Here is a 17009-nt window from a genome sequence, read left to right on the forward strand (position 1 = left end):
ATGTTATATTTCTGAAAGAGATTGCTCAATTAATGTAGTCTAGGCCTAAGGCCAAAAAAAAAAGTCTCCAGTTTCTGGTATGCGCGCGCGTCGCCGTAGCCATGCGCGTCGGCAAAATGAAAAAGTTTTTTTTTCAATACAAGATGATATCGCAAAACCGCCAAACTCACTGGTTTGACTGGAATCCTGCTGCTGCACAATTTTAACGTGTTTTTAGATGGGGTTATGATCGAGAATAAGCTTTATGTGGCCTCTCTGGACTCCCATATATTTGCACTAAGTTTAGTCGGGCACCATTTGCAGTCATCAGCCGACATTTGAAGCCAAAAAGAAGAAAAAAAACAGGTAAAAAAAAAAGCCGCGTCGCCGCACCATTTTTGGGGCAAGCTCCATACCAGAAACTGGAGACTTTTTTGGGGCCTAAGCTGTACTGAGTGATTTTGAATAAAACATACGATTATCTGCAATTATTTAACTTTTTCGAGTTTTTTTGTTTTTAGTGCTTTAGCGGTAGCAATATTTATAGCAATGCGCCCAATTGGGCAACAAGACAGCGGTGTAGCCAGGGTTCTCATCCTGGGGGGGGGGGGGGGGGGGGGAGGGGGCGTGTGGGGGGTGCCGAAAAATTTCATCTGAGCTGAAAGGTAGACGTGTTTTTTTTTTTAAAACCGGACAACGGACACCCGACCTCCTAAAATCAAAACGTGGAGGGGGGGGGGGGGGGGGGGGGGGCTTGACACCATCTTCCCATGGGGGCGCTATTCAAAACCTATATCATGGTAATGTTGGACATTTATTACCGATATTCGCTTTCCACGGACGTTAAAATAAACAGCCCCTCGCGAAAAGGAAGCGTTTAGGTGGAAAATACGCGAAAAATCGCGGGGAAAGGGACATTATGTTCTTCCAGCTAATCATGGTAACTCATACGGCTGTGCTTTTCTCCGAATGCCAAATTTCCAGGGAGGGGGGGGGGGGCGACTGGGGGGGGGGCGAAATTTTTATGGGGGCGCCCCCACGCCCCCCCCCCCCCTCCTCGTAGCTACGCCGCTGCTACAAGACGAGTGTTAAACGAAATGATATGAATGGAAAGAGCATTGAAAAGAAGGATATATAAACGTCCACACAATCATCCTTTAAAAAGTGAGCGTTTTTGTGTTATTCTTGCGAGAACTATGCAAGAACGAATATTTCGGAGGTCAAAATATTTTGACTCTCAAAAATCGAGCCGTTGAGTGCTGGCTGTGTACGCACAGTGCATGGCATTTTGCGAACGTGCGAGAAACAACAAAGTGCTGTGTGTATTATGTGACACGCACAACGTGATCGTACATTGAATGAACATGGCTGGAAATAAGTATGCGTATGCCACAAAATGTCCGCCGCGTCCGATGTTATACTGATGCTTTTCTGTCCGATGTTGATCTGATTCACGGTACCCTGTGGATACATGTGTATAATTATACACGTCTCCACAGGGTACCATGTATCAGATCAGTATAGCAGTATAGGAACAAAAGGTTGTATAGGGCCTACGTCTCCACAGGGCAATTTCTATAGATGAATACGTCTCCACAAGGTTATCACGGTTACTCAAAAATTAGGAATTTGCAAGGTTTGTTCATCGGTCGCTAATTGAAGTATTTTATGTATTAAAATGGATATTAAGTCCGAATTTCAGCCCAGGAAATTAATTCTGGTTAAAAAAAGAGCATTTTGAAACTAGATTTTCAAACCCACAATTTTAGTACACGAGAACAAAGAAATGACTCCACATGGAAACAAATTACAGTACGTGTGCATTGCGGGTGTTTATGCTGAATATATCAAGTGGTGACGTGAGCAAGAATTTAGTTGAGCTAGGATCCAGTTATCATATACACAATGCATGTATTAATTATGTTGACTTCAATATTTAAAAGAACTATGAACAGGAATGCTAAGTAAGTCACTTGCAAATTGGACCCATTTTACCACCTCTTTGGATAGATCACAACGTGACGCATGCATTCAAAAATTGCTTTGTGTTCTTTGCAACTCAAGTACACGGTCCTTTAAAGTTGATACGGTGTCCGAGAAACGGCTCAGGGTGACCATCAAAGATGTAGAGATGGTTGTAATGTTATCGATCTTTGACTGATATCAGTGTAATCAATAATTACTGGTTGTTGGGGTCGGATATTATTCACAAGCTATGCCTTCAATTCTAATAATGTACGTTAAAGGTCACTATATAGTACATGTATCAGTGATGTAGTGCCTTGATGCTGGGCCTTGGCCTTAAGGCTGCCTTATGGCTGGATTTTAGGGCCTTGGCCTTGGCCTCGAGGCTTGAGGGCAAAAGCCTTGGCCTTGAGGGTTCAGGGCCTTGCAATTTTGAGTCAAGGCTCTTCAAGGCCCATAGATTTTTGCATTTTCCAGATAAATCTGTTCGAAATTTTGCTGTTACCATTGTAATCGTATTACCCTGGAGGAGGGAAGCACCCTATAGATTTGTGTGTTGGGCACACTTCCACTTTTGTAGCATCACATTTTGTTACCATTGTAGTAGATTTGCTGCAAAAATATTCCGTACACTTGAGGGGCTAATGAGATGATCAATTTAATTCCATAATAACTATGGAATAGATCTGATTGGTTGTATATGTCTCCCTGATAAGTGCTAAAGATTTGCATGTATCTGTTTTAGATAATGCTGATATTTCTGACCATGTTGGGCCAGCAAATAAAAATTTCCCAAATCAGTTTCTTGAATCCCCCTTTTGTTACACTTGGGAGAATTGTGTGTCAATATAGAAGTAAATCATTATTTTGTTTAGTTAAACCATATTGAAGACCTGAACTTATACTTTAATAGATACAATGCAGTCATAAAACGGTGTAGGCCTATGCGAGCATGTTGATTGCAATTAAAGAAATGTTGTTCTTCGTAACGAGCAATTCGTGATGATAAGGGCGGATCCAGGGGGGCCAAAATGGGCCATGCCCCCCCCCCAAAAAAAAAAACACACACCATTTTTTTTTATGTGACGTCGTAATAAAGGCAGGCAATGAGTACACCACCATCTTTTCCTAAAAAAACATCAGTTAAAATGGTCAGAAATTGCCTCAAATCGCACCACAGAGCATCTCGAATCCAAACATTTTTCGGTGCCCTTAAGCGGGCCCCGAAGCCCAAGCCGTAATTTTTTGACCCACTTTTTTGGGGGGACCAAAATTTCTTTGCCCCCCCCCCCGCAAATTGTGTTCTGGATCCGCCCTTGCGTGATGATGTGTCACTCATGTGACTATAATAAGTTCTATATTAGTGGTCATTTCATAAAACAGGGCCTTGAGGGTCAAAGCCTTGGCCTTGAGGGTCAAAGCCTTGGCCTTGGCCTTGGCCTTGAGGGTCAAGCCTTTGCTCCAACACTGACATGTATGCCTTTATTTAGAGTCAAAGTGATTGGTCAGCCTCCGTGCAGCTATGGTGTAGCTAACAAAAGAAAACAAGGTGTGTCTTGGTTCATAAGGGTAATGCATCCATCACAGTATACGTTTGGAAAACCTGGGGATAATTTTATAATGCTGGTAAGCTGAGAAATTTGTGAGGGACCAAAACAATTGCTTACAAATTTAGACCGCCGAAATCCGATGAATGTAATTATTGTGGCTGCATGGTTCTTAAATGTTTCCCGCATGCAAAGCTTATTGAGTAAAGGTTTGCGGTTAGCACTTGCATGTAATTGGACCCTGGTGTTGGCTTGGCCACCAAAGTGGTCTCTATATAAAGAGTGTGCCAAAATCAGAAAACAGACAACCCATTCTTGCAGAGTGAGAATGTTGGCTGGTTGGTTCGTTGTCTGGTCGTTGGTGGACGTACTCCTCTGTTGATTGGCTGAATACTGATGATTGACTACTGTGGTATATGTGACTAAAATAAGAGGATCTAACATTTGACTTTTTAATTACATTTCAGGAAAATTAAAGGCAAGTTTAAACAATTAATCTTTGAGTTTCGAAGCAAGTTAACCTGACTTCGGCAAAGACATGTTGACTTACACCTCCATATTTTAACGGATGAAAAAAGATAGATTTGTTAATCATTTCCGACACTGTTTAAAGAGTGACAAACATTTCCCTGTATAGATCAAACTTGTTGAGTACTTTGTGTCAAATTTTAGAACTTATCGCAACTAACCCAAAGTGCAAACCAAACTGATACCAAGTATAATATAATCGACACAATCAGAAAAGATAATAGGCCTATATTGTGTGATCGGGGTCGAACAGTCAACGTGTGTGAATTTGTGTCCTTTGACGAACAGTCAGCATAATACCTGGTGAATCCAGTAAACCAAACAGCCGTGACTGAAATATAGAAGGAAATACTTCCTGTGATGGCTTGGAATATGTTATTAACTATACTAGGGGCCATTCTGATGACGCTCCAAGTGGTGGCAGTTAAGGTAAGCTTTGGAATTTCTCCCAAATTGGTTAAAATAATGTTGAGAGCAAGGGCGTAAATCCCGGGGGATCGGGGATGTATCCTCCCCCACTTTTTGACCGAGAGGACGGGATATTAGATCATCTCCATAATTATATTTGTACTGAACAAAAACATCGTTGTAGCCACTCAAAACTTAAAATCACAATTTGAACTTGTATACAAAATGCGGCCGGGTAGTTGAGGCAAAGCGCTCATGATGCACACATGAAGTATTCATACAAGACTAGACAATACAGAGTTGCTTGGATCCAACCCAGCGTGTGCGTAGTACATAGTGCTGTGGGAATTTAGAACAAAGTCACCCGTTTCACTACTTTTAGTGCTACTAAACAACTGTGGAGTCTGGACTATGACACTCATCTGGTTCATTTTACGCATCACGAATGCTGCCATGAAATCTGTCACCCTGTTATTGAAGGTTATCTATAATTTGTGATTTTGTATTTCCAAGTTTTGACTGATGTTTCCACATTTTAAGCCCGCACTTTCGCTCCCCCTCCCACAAAAAAAGCAGCCCACATCGCTTCTTCACGATTGCTGCATTACTGCATCACAAAGCATATAGCCGTCTATATTCGCCAACACCGAATACCACTAATTTCCATGCCATATACCTGAATAATAATGACTACAACGACAGCCGAATTTTTGACCAAAATGGCTTCTATAAGACCACATGATCAGAAAAAAACGGTACCCCTTATATCTCAGCTCTGTCTATACGATTTACCTCTCACGTGACTTCTCGCGCTTACTCGAGCCTGGCCCAAGTAACCGACTCGCCGAGCCGGTTAGTTGGGTAAGTATCTCATAAGGCCATGCAGTAAACATGGCTGCCAACGTGACGTCCGGCGGGCGCTATTTTTTTTTCATACCACACGCTGTTAGTATATATATCGAATAATGCTAGAGGGCCCTATATATGCAATAGTATAATGTTTACAACCACCACATCGATCGAGTCACTGCTGTAGTGTCATGGATACTACATTGGATTACAAATCCGATGATTCGAGTTAGATTCCCATTGGATGTTTTTTGTGGTTTGGAGGATTTTTTTTTCAAGGGAAAATAAAGTCCGAGAACCTGACTTGCAACTCAACGTACTTCGAAATACGCCCATATGCATATGTACAGAAAACAGGCGTACGGAAAAAATAGCTCTAGACAGTTGATTCGGATGCAGCCTTAGTGTCATGTCAAAGTTCAACTTTCCAGCTCTTGCACGAAACCTTATTTACTCGAAACCGTTCGTTTATTTAGCTCCACTGCGCATGTCTGTCATCACGCGAGGAGCAGGCGCCAGTAAGCTGGGGGAAGTAATCGAGCGCACTTTATGGTATTATATGCAGTATAATGTACAGCGCCACCTAGTGTGAACTGGCGTCCAGCTCCCCCGTCCCCTCCTTGTTTTTGTATATGCAACGTCTTATCTTTGACAGTTTCAGGTTTTGGGGCCTCATCCCCAGTCATTTACACGGATTTAAACACCATTGGTCGAGAGAGTTCGAATCAATGCTTATAATAATATACGACTGTTAAATGGCACATCGTCCCGTCAAATCGCCTAAAAATGTTTTGTTTTAGATCGTTTACTAATCCTATTTTAAAAGTCTGGTTGCAAGACAGCTAACCTATAATGTCTTACTGTTGTTGAGAAAAAGATTAACAAAAAAATAAACCCCGGTTTTTTACTTCTGATGCGGCGGACATTTTGTGGCACATTCATTCATTCGTTAGACATAGGCATTTGCCCGTGGTCTCCTCCTCAAATTATACACAGTTGGGATCACTGGCGCCGCTCCCACCACTGCCCGTCTTTCCAGTGCTGCTGCTTTCAGTTCGTTGGTGTCACACCCAGACCATTCACGGATGTTGTCCACCCAGCGCATCTTTGGCCGGCCCACGGAGCGACGACATCCCACTGGCATCCCATCCACAACAGCTGCCGTCATGCCGCCCTGCCGAACCACATGGCCCAACCATGCTGCCTTTCGTTCCATCACAGTGCTACTGCTGAAGCACCACCGGTCGCCGATCATCTCCATCAGTCTTTCATTTGTCACATGATCTTGCCACTTGATGTTGAGCAGGTGACGCCAAATGGTTCTCATTTGAGGAGAAGTTTCCCCAACTTCTATGTCCATGGTTCCGGACGGACGAGACGGTTTAATGTATACGGTTGTGTGTGCATCTGTGTACATGTTCTACTGTCCAGAGAAAAAAATGCGGAAGGGGAAAGCTTAAGTCGTTTACAAGACACAAGTGAAGTCGAGAAAAAGAAAACAAATCAAAATCTGACTTGCCAACAAACATTTAATAACAGCAAAGTCATTTGCATCGCCCCGACTGATATACAACCAGCCAGCCGACCCCGGCAAGCTCGGTGGTCAAGTTGTAGGACGTCTGCACTAGTAAGCAAGAGGTCGTGGGTTCGAGTCCCACCCGAGTGATTTTTTTCTCACCATCACTTGGGACAACACTGAGTATACATGAAATACGTCGGTAATAAAAGGGCACAACCCAATACTGAATTGAAATCACCCTGACGCAAATTCCATCTTATGAATAGCAAGGTAACGGTTTAGGTCAAAGATTAAGCAATTAGGCCTACGGTGCGCGCTGCCCATTAAAATAATACACACATTCAAATGGCAGTATAACAATAATAAAATTTCGGGAAAATTCCAAAATGATAAATCAGTGTAGAAAATCCACACTCAAAAAGAACCTTCCAAACTGTCTCCAAGGATATTAGGAGGTTTCGCAAGCGAACGGATACGCTTACACTTACGTTTAGCTATCCGTATCCGTTTTTTACTGACGTGTAGCGAGCGAGATATGCGTGTCGTCTGCACGTTTAGCGGACAGTGAGTGGCGTATGACGTCATAACTGATGACGTATCCGTCGCACTAAACGTATCCGTGTGCATGCGAAACCTCTCATAAATACAAGACTCTTCTACTTAAAACCGTTAAGGTTTCTAGATCAAACTTTAAGTTACTATACTATTAATAACAAGGTTAAAAAAGATATATGTATTTTACTCTTCAAATATACATTAATAGAGTTTGTCCGGCCAGATACACGTACGTGTAATTAGTTCCGTTTACGACTAATCACAATCAGAGCAGACTGGTATTAACTTTATGTCACTGCTTTCGTTTCTATTCGCAAGTTCCAAAAATGAAGATTTTACCTCGCTATCAATTTAATATGGCCGACTCTGTTGTGGCAATATCGCAAAGAAAAACCTTAACATCGGACGATTTCCTGCACTGTACTTTTTCCACGCATGAACTGTCGCTGTCGTTCAAGAGGCACCTAATAGCTGTACATGGTTTAAACTTGTAGGTATGAAAGTGTTGAATTGGACCCCATTTTAATCATAGGAGAAAGTCTTTCTGATGCTTGTTGACGGTCTACGGTGGGATCGTTTAGGCTATGATTTCCCGTCTCTAGACCTGATGGAGGAGAATGGCGTCCGAGCAGAGTGGACAGATCCCGTCTTTATAACAGTGTCGTCACCGAGTATGGTGTCAATCGCAACAGGTAAGAAAACTGTAGTATCCATTAGGCCAAAAAAAAAGTCTCCGGTTTCTGGTATGGATCTTGTCCAAAAAGTGGTGCGGTGACGCGGCTTTTTTTTATATTTTATCTGACTTTTTTGCTTCACATGTCGGCTGATGACTGCAAATGGTGCCCGACTGAACTTAGTGCAAATAGTCCAGAGAGGCCACATAAAGCTTATTCTCGATCATAACCCCATCTAAAAACACGTTAAAATTGTGCAGCAGCAGGATTCCAGTCAAACCAGTGAGTTTGGCGGTTTTGAGACATCATCTTTCATTGAAAACAAAAACCTTTTTCATTTTGCCGACGCGCATGGCTACGGCGACGCGCGCGCATACCAGAAACCGGAGACTTTTTTTTGGCCTTATCTAGATTCAGAGCGAAATCGAGTGAGTTTCAAGTTAAGTATAAGCTAGACTTGTTGCTTATAAGCTAGACTTGTTGCTTAGGCAACATAAGGCTAATTACAGCTTAAGGCAATTACAGCTAATAATGCTAATCTAATTAGAGCTAATAAGGCTAATTACAGCCTAAGTCCGAACTATGGTCTTTGCACGTGTGATATAAACAATATATCCTGTAAAAAACAACCAGGTCTTTACGTGGAGAGCCACGGCGTGGTCCACAACCAGCCTTTCGATCCAGAGACCGGGGAAATCGCCCCGGGTTACCTGGAAGGACTGAACAGCACCTGGTGGTTCAACGGCGGGGGCGAGCCTGTCTGGCTGACAGCTATGGACCAGGGACTTAAAGCGGGTACCTTCATGTATCCCGGCGGTCAGGTGCCCATCAATGGCCGGCAGCCCACCCGCTGGCAACTGTCGTCCACCCCGGAGAGGAAGCGGTACGCTAACCTGACGGATAGAGCCGACGCCATCTTTGACTGGATGTACGGAGAGGATGATTTGGATATTGTCCTGTTTCACGTTGAGGTCATTGACAATGCACTCCATGGCTTCGGGTTCACTGGACTTAATATAGCCAAGAAGGAAGCAGCGAAGGTCAGTAACAATAACTTATTTCCATTCCCCGATCCTCTTGGGTTTACTTAAAATTGATTAAAAGGCTGGAAAGCATAAACGTATTTTTGTAGTTTTCTTCGCAATGATCTTCTTCGACGAATAACAGAACCACAGCTTACCATTTCTGTTATCTGATGAAAGAGAGTATGCATTCATCAATGCACACAATCACATTCCAGTCCCCATTGTTCTTGTTAATAAGTAAAATCCATACACCGCAAGGGCACCAGAGCTCCAATAAACTCCGAGCATATTACTTCAATTAGCTCAGAACACCAAAGCTCGAATTAAAGAATATGTTAATACGTCATAATACCAGAGGATTTAGGATACATTTTGCACTTACCAGCCGTGTGATGGTTGCGAAGGCCGATTTCTAAAGGTTATGTTATTTTAAATGAAACAACATACACACAGACATGTTCATGTTGGCGGGCGAAATCTTTAAAAAATAATTTCTCCCATTTGGCAGAACTATGTGCTAAAATCGTTTTCATAATTATGTTCAGTACTTTTCGATTAAATTGGAAAAATAGGCTTCGTGTATTTTAAAAAGTTGTAACACTGCTGTTTGCAATATCCATCAATCTTTTTAAGCTTCACGAGGTTCCTTTTTATTGTGGTGTGCAGTAAAAATGTGTAGAATAGCCTCCTTCACGAGTTCTTGATTAATAAATATCACCCTTTTTGCCGGCTTCCATTGGTCGATACCGAGACCCACGTGAAGTCAGGCTGAGTGACGCTAATGAATATGCTAATATATGCGCTTCATTGTTGCCGGTCCCAAAATCAGCCAGGCTTCAAGGTGTAACACAAGAGTTTGCAACAACATATTAAGCTGAAATTCGGCATATACTTAGATGATATAAGTGTTCAACTACTCGTGAAATGACAACGTCAGGAGATTCTTGGAAATTGAGATAAATACATACATTTGGGGAAGTTTCGAACGATTTCTTCCCGACTTTCAGGTCAGTTTTACCAGTAACCAGAATTGTAGTTTCGGCATCGATGACGGCGATTTTTTTCACTGACATGAATTTTAGAATTGCTTCTTCCGTTATAATTTAACATTTCAATCATACTGAGCATATTATCTGAGAAACACAACGTTCAAAAAGCAATTTCTGGGGGGGGGGGGGCATGAATTTCACTGCTCTGTTATAGCGTCCAAGAACGTAATCGGACTGACTTTGTTGAAAAACGGGAACGCTTAGGCCTTCGCAACCATACGGCTGTTACAAAAAAAAAAGAACGGTTGTCTCCCCCTTTTGTACTATCTCAGGGGGAAGACAATGGTTACTGGAACAATATGAACACTAACGCTCATTGCAATCGACTGAAAAATGCATTGTCAGGCCTAGGGGGCCTACATGTTATTTTTCATGTCATTGTGGAAGAGTATGAAGTGATAAAGCAATTATATTCGCTTCAAAAAATGCAAAATGAATTGAGGAACATGGGGTGGCGCGAAAATCTTATGAAAATTCCTTGTCATATTAATGATGGCTAGGTACATATCTTTTTCATTCAAAGGCTGAGCCAGCAGTGGCAGCAATTTTCACATTCCCGCCTAAACTGTGCATAGTGCCAAGAACCGCTGTTCTCATTGGCCCCCATTCAGACCCTTCACTGATTGGCTGGTTAATCATCCAATCATCGTCAGCCATTGATTAAAACTCCTGGTTCCCGATTGGCTACATTTTATGGGCACTGGATATCTTTCGTCACAAAGAAAAATACGTTTAGCCTGTAGTGTAGGTATAGCTGCTATGACACAGTGACAGTGCCTTCCTTCCACATGACACTTAAAGAATAGTGGAAGGTGATTGCACAATTTGCGCTACTAAATAATTGATCACTCAATGAATAACATTTATATTATCTTCCTCATTTAGGTCAATAAGTTGATCGACTACATCCTGACAAAGATAGAGGCCGACGAGAAGGTGAAAGACACCTTGAACTTCATTTTAACGAGCGACCACGGAATGGTCGAGACGCCGACAAACAAGCGGATTTACCTGTACGATTACATCAATCAAACCGACATTGATTTCATCTTCGCGGACGTCGGGCCGGTGTTTCAAATCAAACCAAAAGATGGCGCCCTGCAGAAGGTAAGGCAAGACGATTGATAGACAAAGAACGTTGGGACAACTACCTCGCCCCTTTTAAATGAAGTGATAAAGCATAATATTCGTGTAGATGTATGCGGATGTGGCATTCTGATGGTGCGTTCATTTTCGAGGTAAAGTACGGTTGCTTTTCTAAAGCAGCTCCATCCACCGCTTGTACTCAAAGAAAATTGAGACACGGAGAAATTTGCCAACACAAACCCGAGAAATTTACCATCGGAAATACCTACTGAAGCAGCAGTTGCACTGAAGGTTCTGTTTTGAATGTCCTCACAGTTTTGCACATTATGGTAATTCGTATTAACATAAAACCTAACAAAATACCAACAACACCCCTGAAAATGACAATGACACACGAAAGTTCATTTCAGAAATTTTCTACACGGCCATTCGATGCACTTTGCAGAGCCGTCATTTTTGAATACGTTCCGTGTTTGTACTATAGGTTTATAACATTCTCAAGAACGCCCATCCAGCTATGTATGTGTACAAGAAGGAAGACTTTCCGGACAGGTTTCACTATGGCAACAACCCGAGGAATCTGCCCATCATTGGCTATGTGGATCCCACTTGGACACCAATGAAGGTAAATGCGAGCACTTGCTCAGGCTCCGTTTCGAATCACGAACGGTTGGATTGCATTATGCGACACTCAAAATTTTGTCCACATGGTCCGCAATGAAACAGAAATCACATCCGGTATGGAATGCGCGAAATTCTCAACCTCGTCCCCAGTGCTTACTTTATTTCCAACACAGTTTCCAATAGTTAACCCGGGATAGGAAACTTTCTTCCTGTATCCTGATTCGATACCGCAATTGGCTAGTAATTGATTTTTATCGTGTACTTGGTGTTGTTATTCACAACGTGCAGTACGTGTTTTCGCGATCATTCGTCCACTCCTTCTCGAACATATTAATTTCCTTTCCAATTTGTTAATATTAATATGAAATGTGATACTGCATATTGTTTCATTAAGATCTTAACAGTTTAATTGAATAAAAATCGTGTTTTCGTAACTCACGCCATGCTCGCGCTGCTACGAATTGACTCTGTTTTTACCCCAGACACCGCATACAAAAAAACCGCTAAATGTAACGCACATGCAGGCACCAGACTATTCCTCATTTGCATACTTGTTCAAAAATCTTGCACATGCAAATGATCCAATACCAGGGTGAGAGAGCAGGTAGTGATGGGCGCGTACTGCTCGACACCCTGGGTACGAGGTTGCGCAATTCTAGTTTTCGGATAGCATTTGCGCACATTGTCTAACTGCGGTCTGAACAGCTGCAGCCAGATGCTTTATACATAGGTCATAGGCCACTTCCTTCACAAGATTCTGTGAAGCTCCTCAGAGTATCCCAGCGTCCTGTTTGCAGGGCGGGGGTACGAGCAAATTATATCCACAGTTATTTTACGACCTCGTTTCTATGGGTATGATCTTGCTGCCCCATGTGTTCCATCATGACTTGCGCCAGTGGAGTCGAGGCTGGCTATTGTATTCCGTATTCCTGACAATCTTCCGTGGTGATTATATTTCCAAAAAGTTAATTAACTGCGGCATTCAAAAAGTGATCCACGTCGTTTCAAAACTGCACATCGTGGTCAATGGTGGTGGCAGACGCGGTTATACGTGGGGGGAGGGCTTTAGGCCCTTTGTCTAGCCCCCCCCCCCCAAAAGGGCCATGATAAAAATGGCAGTAGCATATGTTAGAAGGTAACGTCACATGCGAACGGTGCCCCCCCCCCCAAAAAAATGTGTCGTTAGAAGGGGGCATTGTACACTATTGGGTAATATAGTGTGCATGATTGTCGCATTTCATTAGCACTCCCCATTGAAAATATGGTACGAGCCCCCCCCCCCCCCCCCCCCCACACACACACACCTATTAATTTTCGGAGGCCTAAGTGTCCTGAGAAAAAAGAATAGGCGCTTGTTGCTATTGCTTGAACTGATTTTCCGTCGTGTTTCTGTCGTTAATGCTTTGTTTACCCCGCTGTTGCTGTTTCTCCTTCGGAACATTGTTGTGGTGAGATGCCTTGGGCTACTGGATTTTCTTTCTACTAGTATTCAGCACAATGCTGCTCTGGTCTTTCTTGTATCTTAATTTAGGAAAGACGATTTGTCGTAAAAGCTGCCGATCATGGGTACGACAACGAGGACATGAGGATGAAATCATCGTTCTACGCCCAGGGGCCCGCCTTCAAGAAGGCTTATCGAGCCAAACACTTCGAATCGGTAAATGAACTAAGAAACTTAGGCCAAAAAATAATAGTTCTGCTTCTGGTTTCCCTACCTACCCTATTCTGACAGCCCCTACCCTAATTTTTTATTGGAAAAATGAGGAAAAAACACCCAAAACCATCACTTTATACATTTTACCCTTGACTACACGCAGACGCCTACATATGATTGTACACACAAAAAAAATGGCCAAAAAAAATGTCCTTACCTACCTACCCTATTTTCAAATGCCATGTAATCGGAAGCAGAACTATTTTTTTGGGGGGGCCTTTACCAAAATATATATGCAGAAGTAAAGGGGAAAACAGATACAGATGGGATGCATTATTGTATCGTAAAAACAATGGCGATGATTTTGCCAGCGTTACATAAAAGAAGTCAAAATATTCTGCCTAAAAAGTACTAGAATGTATCAAGGCTCAAGGGCGGGTTCGTTGGTGAAATGAAAACGCTCGTGAGTCTCGTTAAAAAAACCCAAGCGCGAGTGCACAATAATCTCTGCAGTTTTGGGCCCGGTTCCGGCATGTCTCACCTCATATAAAATAGACGTGCATGAGCATCGATCGAGACAAACGGTTTATTCCGAAAATTTTCGCCAAGAGCCTTGTATTTATTGACGACGTCTATTGCAGTTGGCCAATTTCGATCAATTGGTAGTTATATATTATGGGAAACTTAGGGTGCCGTTATTGGTCAATTTTCTGGGGACAGAAGTGACATGTTGAAGCTCCTGCCAGAACTTAAAAACAACACGTATACAATAAAGCTAGGATGCTTGTTCAGTTACGTAACAAACGCTGGTTGATCGGGCAGAGAACTAATTTACTGGACATTGCCCATTTAGTTGTTAATATTTTTATGTCAGAACAGACAAAAAACACGAAATTTTGCCTTTAACAGAAAAACCATTTTTTTCTTAATTTTGAAAAGAGAAAATCATTCTTTTGTGTTTGATAAATTTCATTAAACGTTTCATTTACAATGATTCTGTTTAGTGAGTGTTAAATAATTCTTTAGTATTCGTCGTGTGAAAACGTATAGGAAATGCATCCAGGCCCCCCCCCCATGCCCTGTACGCCCTCTTGTGGCATACTGTTAAACCATTGAATTGTATTTACAGGTGAACATATACCCCATGATGTGCGAACTCCTGGGCATCATGCCAGCTCCAAATAACGGGTCTAGAGATAATTACATGGACATGTTGGTATCAGGAGACTCCCTGACTACGCCCGGGCCATGTGGTTGCAACAACGGCGCTGCTTCGCTGAGTCGTCGTTTTTCTTCCTCTCGTATGATTTTGTGGCTAGTGTTGTTCGTTTTTTCACAAGTAAACTAATAATAAATATCATAGCATTTAGACGATGACAGCAATGCAGTGCGCCACCAAGAGTTTACCACGGAGAGTTCATATTTCCCATTGTATTTTGGGAGATGGTCGACAAATTCACAGCGCGGGACATTTGAAATTGTTAGTTTTTCCGGTTAGTACATTCGTACGGTGTATCTGTTTGCCCTTTTCAATTCTTTTTATTAATATAATGTGGTTTTTAGGAAGCAGAACGCTATGCCCCAATCTTTAACAAACTATTTCAAGTAGTCTGCCGACACTCATTCAAATGGATCATGTTTTGTCGACCGTAAACTTGAAAAATTGACTCTCCATGGCAAACTCTTGGTGACGCACTACATTGTGAATCGCCAAATTGGGGAGGTCGGACACTTTTATTCAGTTTCTATCTGTTTTATGGAATGATCTTGCAATATCAACGGAAATATCAAAAATGGATACTTCTATTATTTATTGAGACAGGTTAATCTTGTACAGGATGTAAAACATATTTTAGTTTTAACGAAACATTCTTGTGAGTACATATTAAATGATAATCTACAAAGTCATCGCATTTCCTCCTCTTTTTTCTCTAGAGTTTGTTTATTAGCAAAATAAGTGTTTATAACATTTGAAACAATAAGCCGATGTTACTTACGTTTTTCAGCGCTCTAGGAAACTCCTGCTTAATAGAAGCTGAAATGTATACCAGTGCTGGATAGACTATAAACCCCGTAAGATTGCAAAATATTTATTTAAATGATTCATAATGCTGTAACCTCGACTATATACTGGAAATGACGATTTTTGAAGCAAGCAAGCTTAAATTTTAACTTGACCTCGGAAGCTTTGGTACTTCCCGGAAAATATGATCTACGTTTAAATGATTTAATTCGTCCTTTCGTATTATAAGGTATACTCATAATAGATTAATCTGATGTACGCCATTCGATGGGGAGTCAGGTTAGCGCAATGGTTCTTTCCGTGCCTTCCACCGCTGTGACCTTGGTTCGATTCCTGCCTGATCCACATGTGGATTGGGTTTTCAGCCCCTACCTGATTCCGTGGGTTTTCCCCATAATATTCTTCTGGGGTTTTCCTCCAACCTCTAAAACTGTTATTTCTTCTCATTGTCTCCTTTTTACAGGTTTCTTCAGGCTAACGAGCTACAGTGTGTGGGGCACTTTCCTTAGTTTCATTGCAATAAACCAAAAATATATATAATAACATATGTAATTTTCACAAGGAATATTTTTTTGTAAATCGAAACGGAAGTGATATCAAAGAATACAGTTTAGTACGTATGGTTAAACATTCATTGCAACCAATAAAATTAAAGAATTACCCCAAGCTTATCGATATTATATTAATCATTATATGATATCTAATGAGTTCAAATATATTATAACAATTAGAAATCATTTTACATATTGTGAACTTGAACGGATTGCGAATTTGTACGTGTATAATTATTTTTATGTACATAGAAGTGGGTGTAAATTAACAACAATCTCTTTTCACCTGATACCACTAAATATGAGTCGCAATTTTTTGAGACAAATCAGGAAATCCAGGTCACGGTTCTTTAAACATGATGTCCTAGCCGGTGTTGTCATCAAGTCACCAACGTCGAGTCCGAGTCCGAGTCCCGAGTCACAAGCCTCGAGTCCGAGTCACGAGTCACTTGTTCTTTATTGTTCACCAAACTATTCAATTTTTATTCAATTATCCATTCTGTCTTTTAAGTAAATCCCAGTGTATACAGTTTACCTTGTGTGTACATGTTGCTTAGACCCAAACCGTGTTTTAATTATAATTCCCATTCCTAAAAATCCCACTCCATGATACCGAACACTTTTTAGTATGACACCGCCATGGTGTTCATCGTGCAAGTGCTATATTGGATTGCGTGCGCGGCCCCTGATACGATTTTCGCGGCGACGTGTTTTGTCTATGGAGTATAAAACAGAATGCTACGTCCGTCGCACAAATACGTAACGTTATATATGTTTTTTTCTTTTAATGAAAATACGTGACTCGAGTCACGAGTCACCAAGCTCGAGTCCGAGTCATCGTGGTCGAGTCTGAGTCCAAGTCCAAGTCATTTTTCGATGTGACTCGAGTCGAGTCCGAGTCACGAAAAATGTGGCTCGAGTCCGGCTCGAGTCCGACTCGAGTCCGAGTCCTGGACGCGAGTCCTACAACATT

The 17009-nt window shown here is 41.8% G+C and overlaps 1 protein-coding gene across 1 annotated transcript; it reads left to right on the top strand.

The window, feature by feature from the left end:
* Positions 1-4292: 4292 nt before the first annotated feature.
* Positions 4293-15853, top strand: LOC119727083 (ectonucleotide pyrophosphatase/phosphodiesterase family member 7-like). The gene is made up of 7 exons (XM_038198951.1): positions 4293-4448; positions 7883-8042; positions 8658-9064; positions 10984-11205; positions 11669-11809; positions 13340-13465; positions 14592-15853. The coding sequence occupies exons 1-7, from the start codon at positions 4380-4382 to the stop codon at positions 14808-14810; spliced, it is 1344 nt and encodes a 447-aa protein (XP_038054879.1). The 5' UTR covers positions 4293-4379; the 3' UTR covers positions 14811-15853.
* The last annotated feature ends 1156 nt before the right edge of the window (positions 15854-17009 follow it).

This window comes from Patiria miniata, unplaced genomic scaffold (assembly GCF_015706575.1).
Source record: "Patiria miniata isolate m_02_andy unplaced genomic scaffold, ASM1570657v1 HiC_scaffold_20, whole genome shotgun sequence".
Classification (NCBI taxonomy): domain Eukaryota; kingdom Metazoa; phylum Echinodermata; class Asteroidea; order Valvatida; family Asterinidae; genus Patiria; species Patiria miniata.

Excerpts from the sequence above, each read along its gene's own strand:
- LOC119727083 (XM_038198951.1), top strand. The coding sequence starts at position 4,380 with ATGGCTTGGAATATGTTATTAACTATACTAGGGGCCATTCTGATGACG. Across the intron at positions 8,043-8,657 it reads TATGGTGTCAATCGCAACAG|GTCTTTACGTGGAGAGCCAC; the intron begins GTAAGAAAACTG and ends AAAAACAACCAG. Across the intron at positions 11,206-11,668 it reads AAGATGGCGCCCTGCAGAAG|GTTTATAACATTCTCAAGAA; the intron begins GTAAGGCAAGAC and ends TTTGTACTATAG.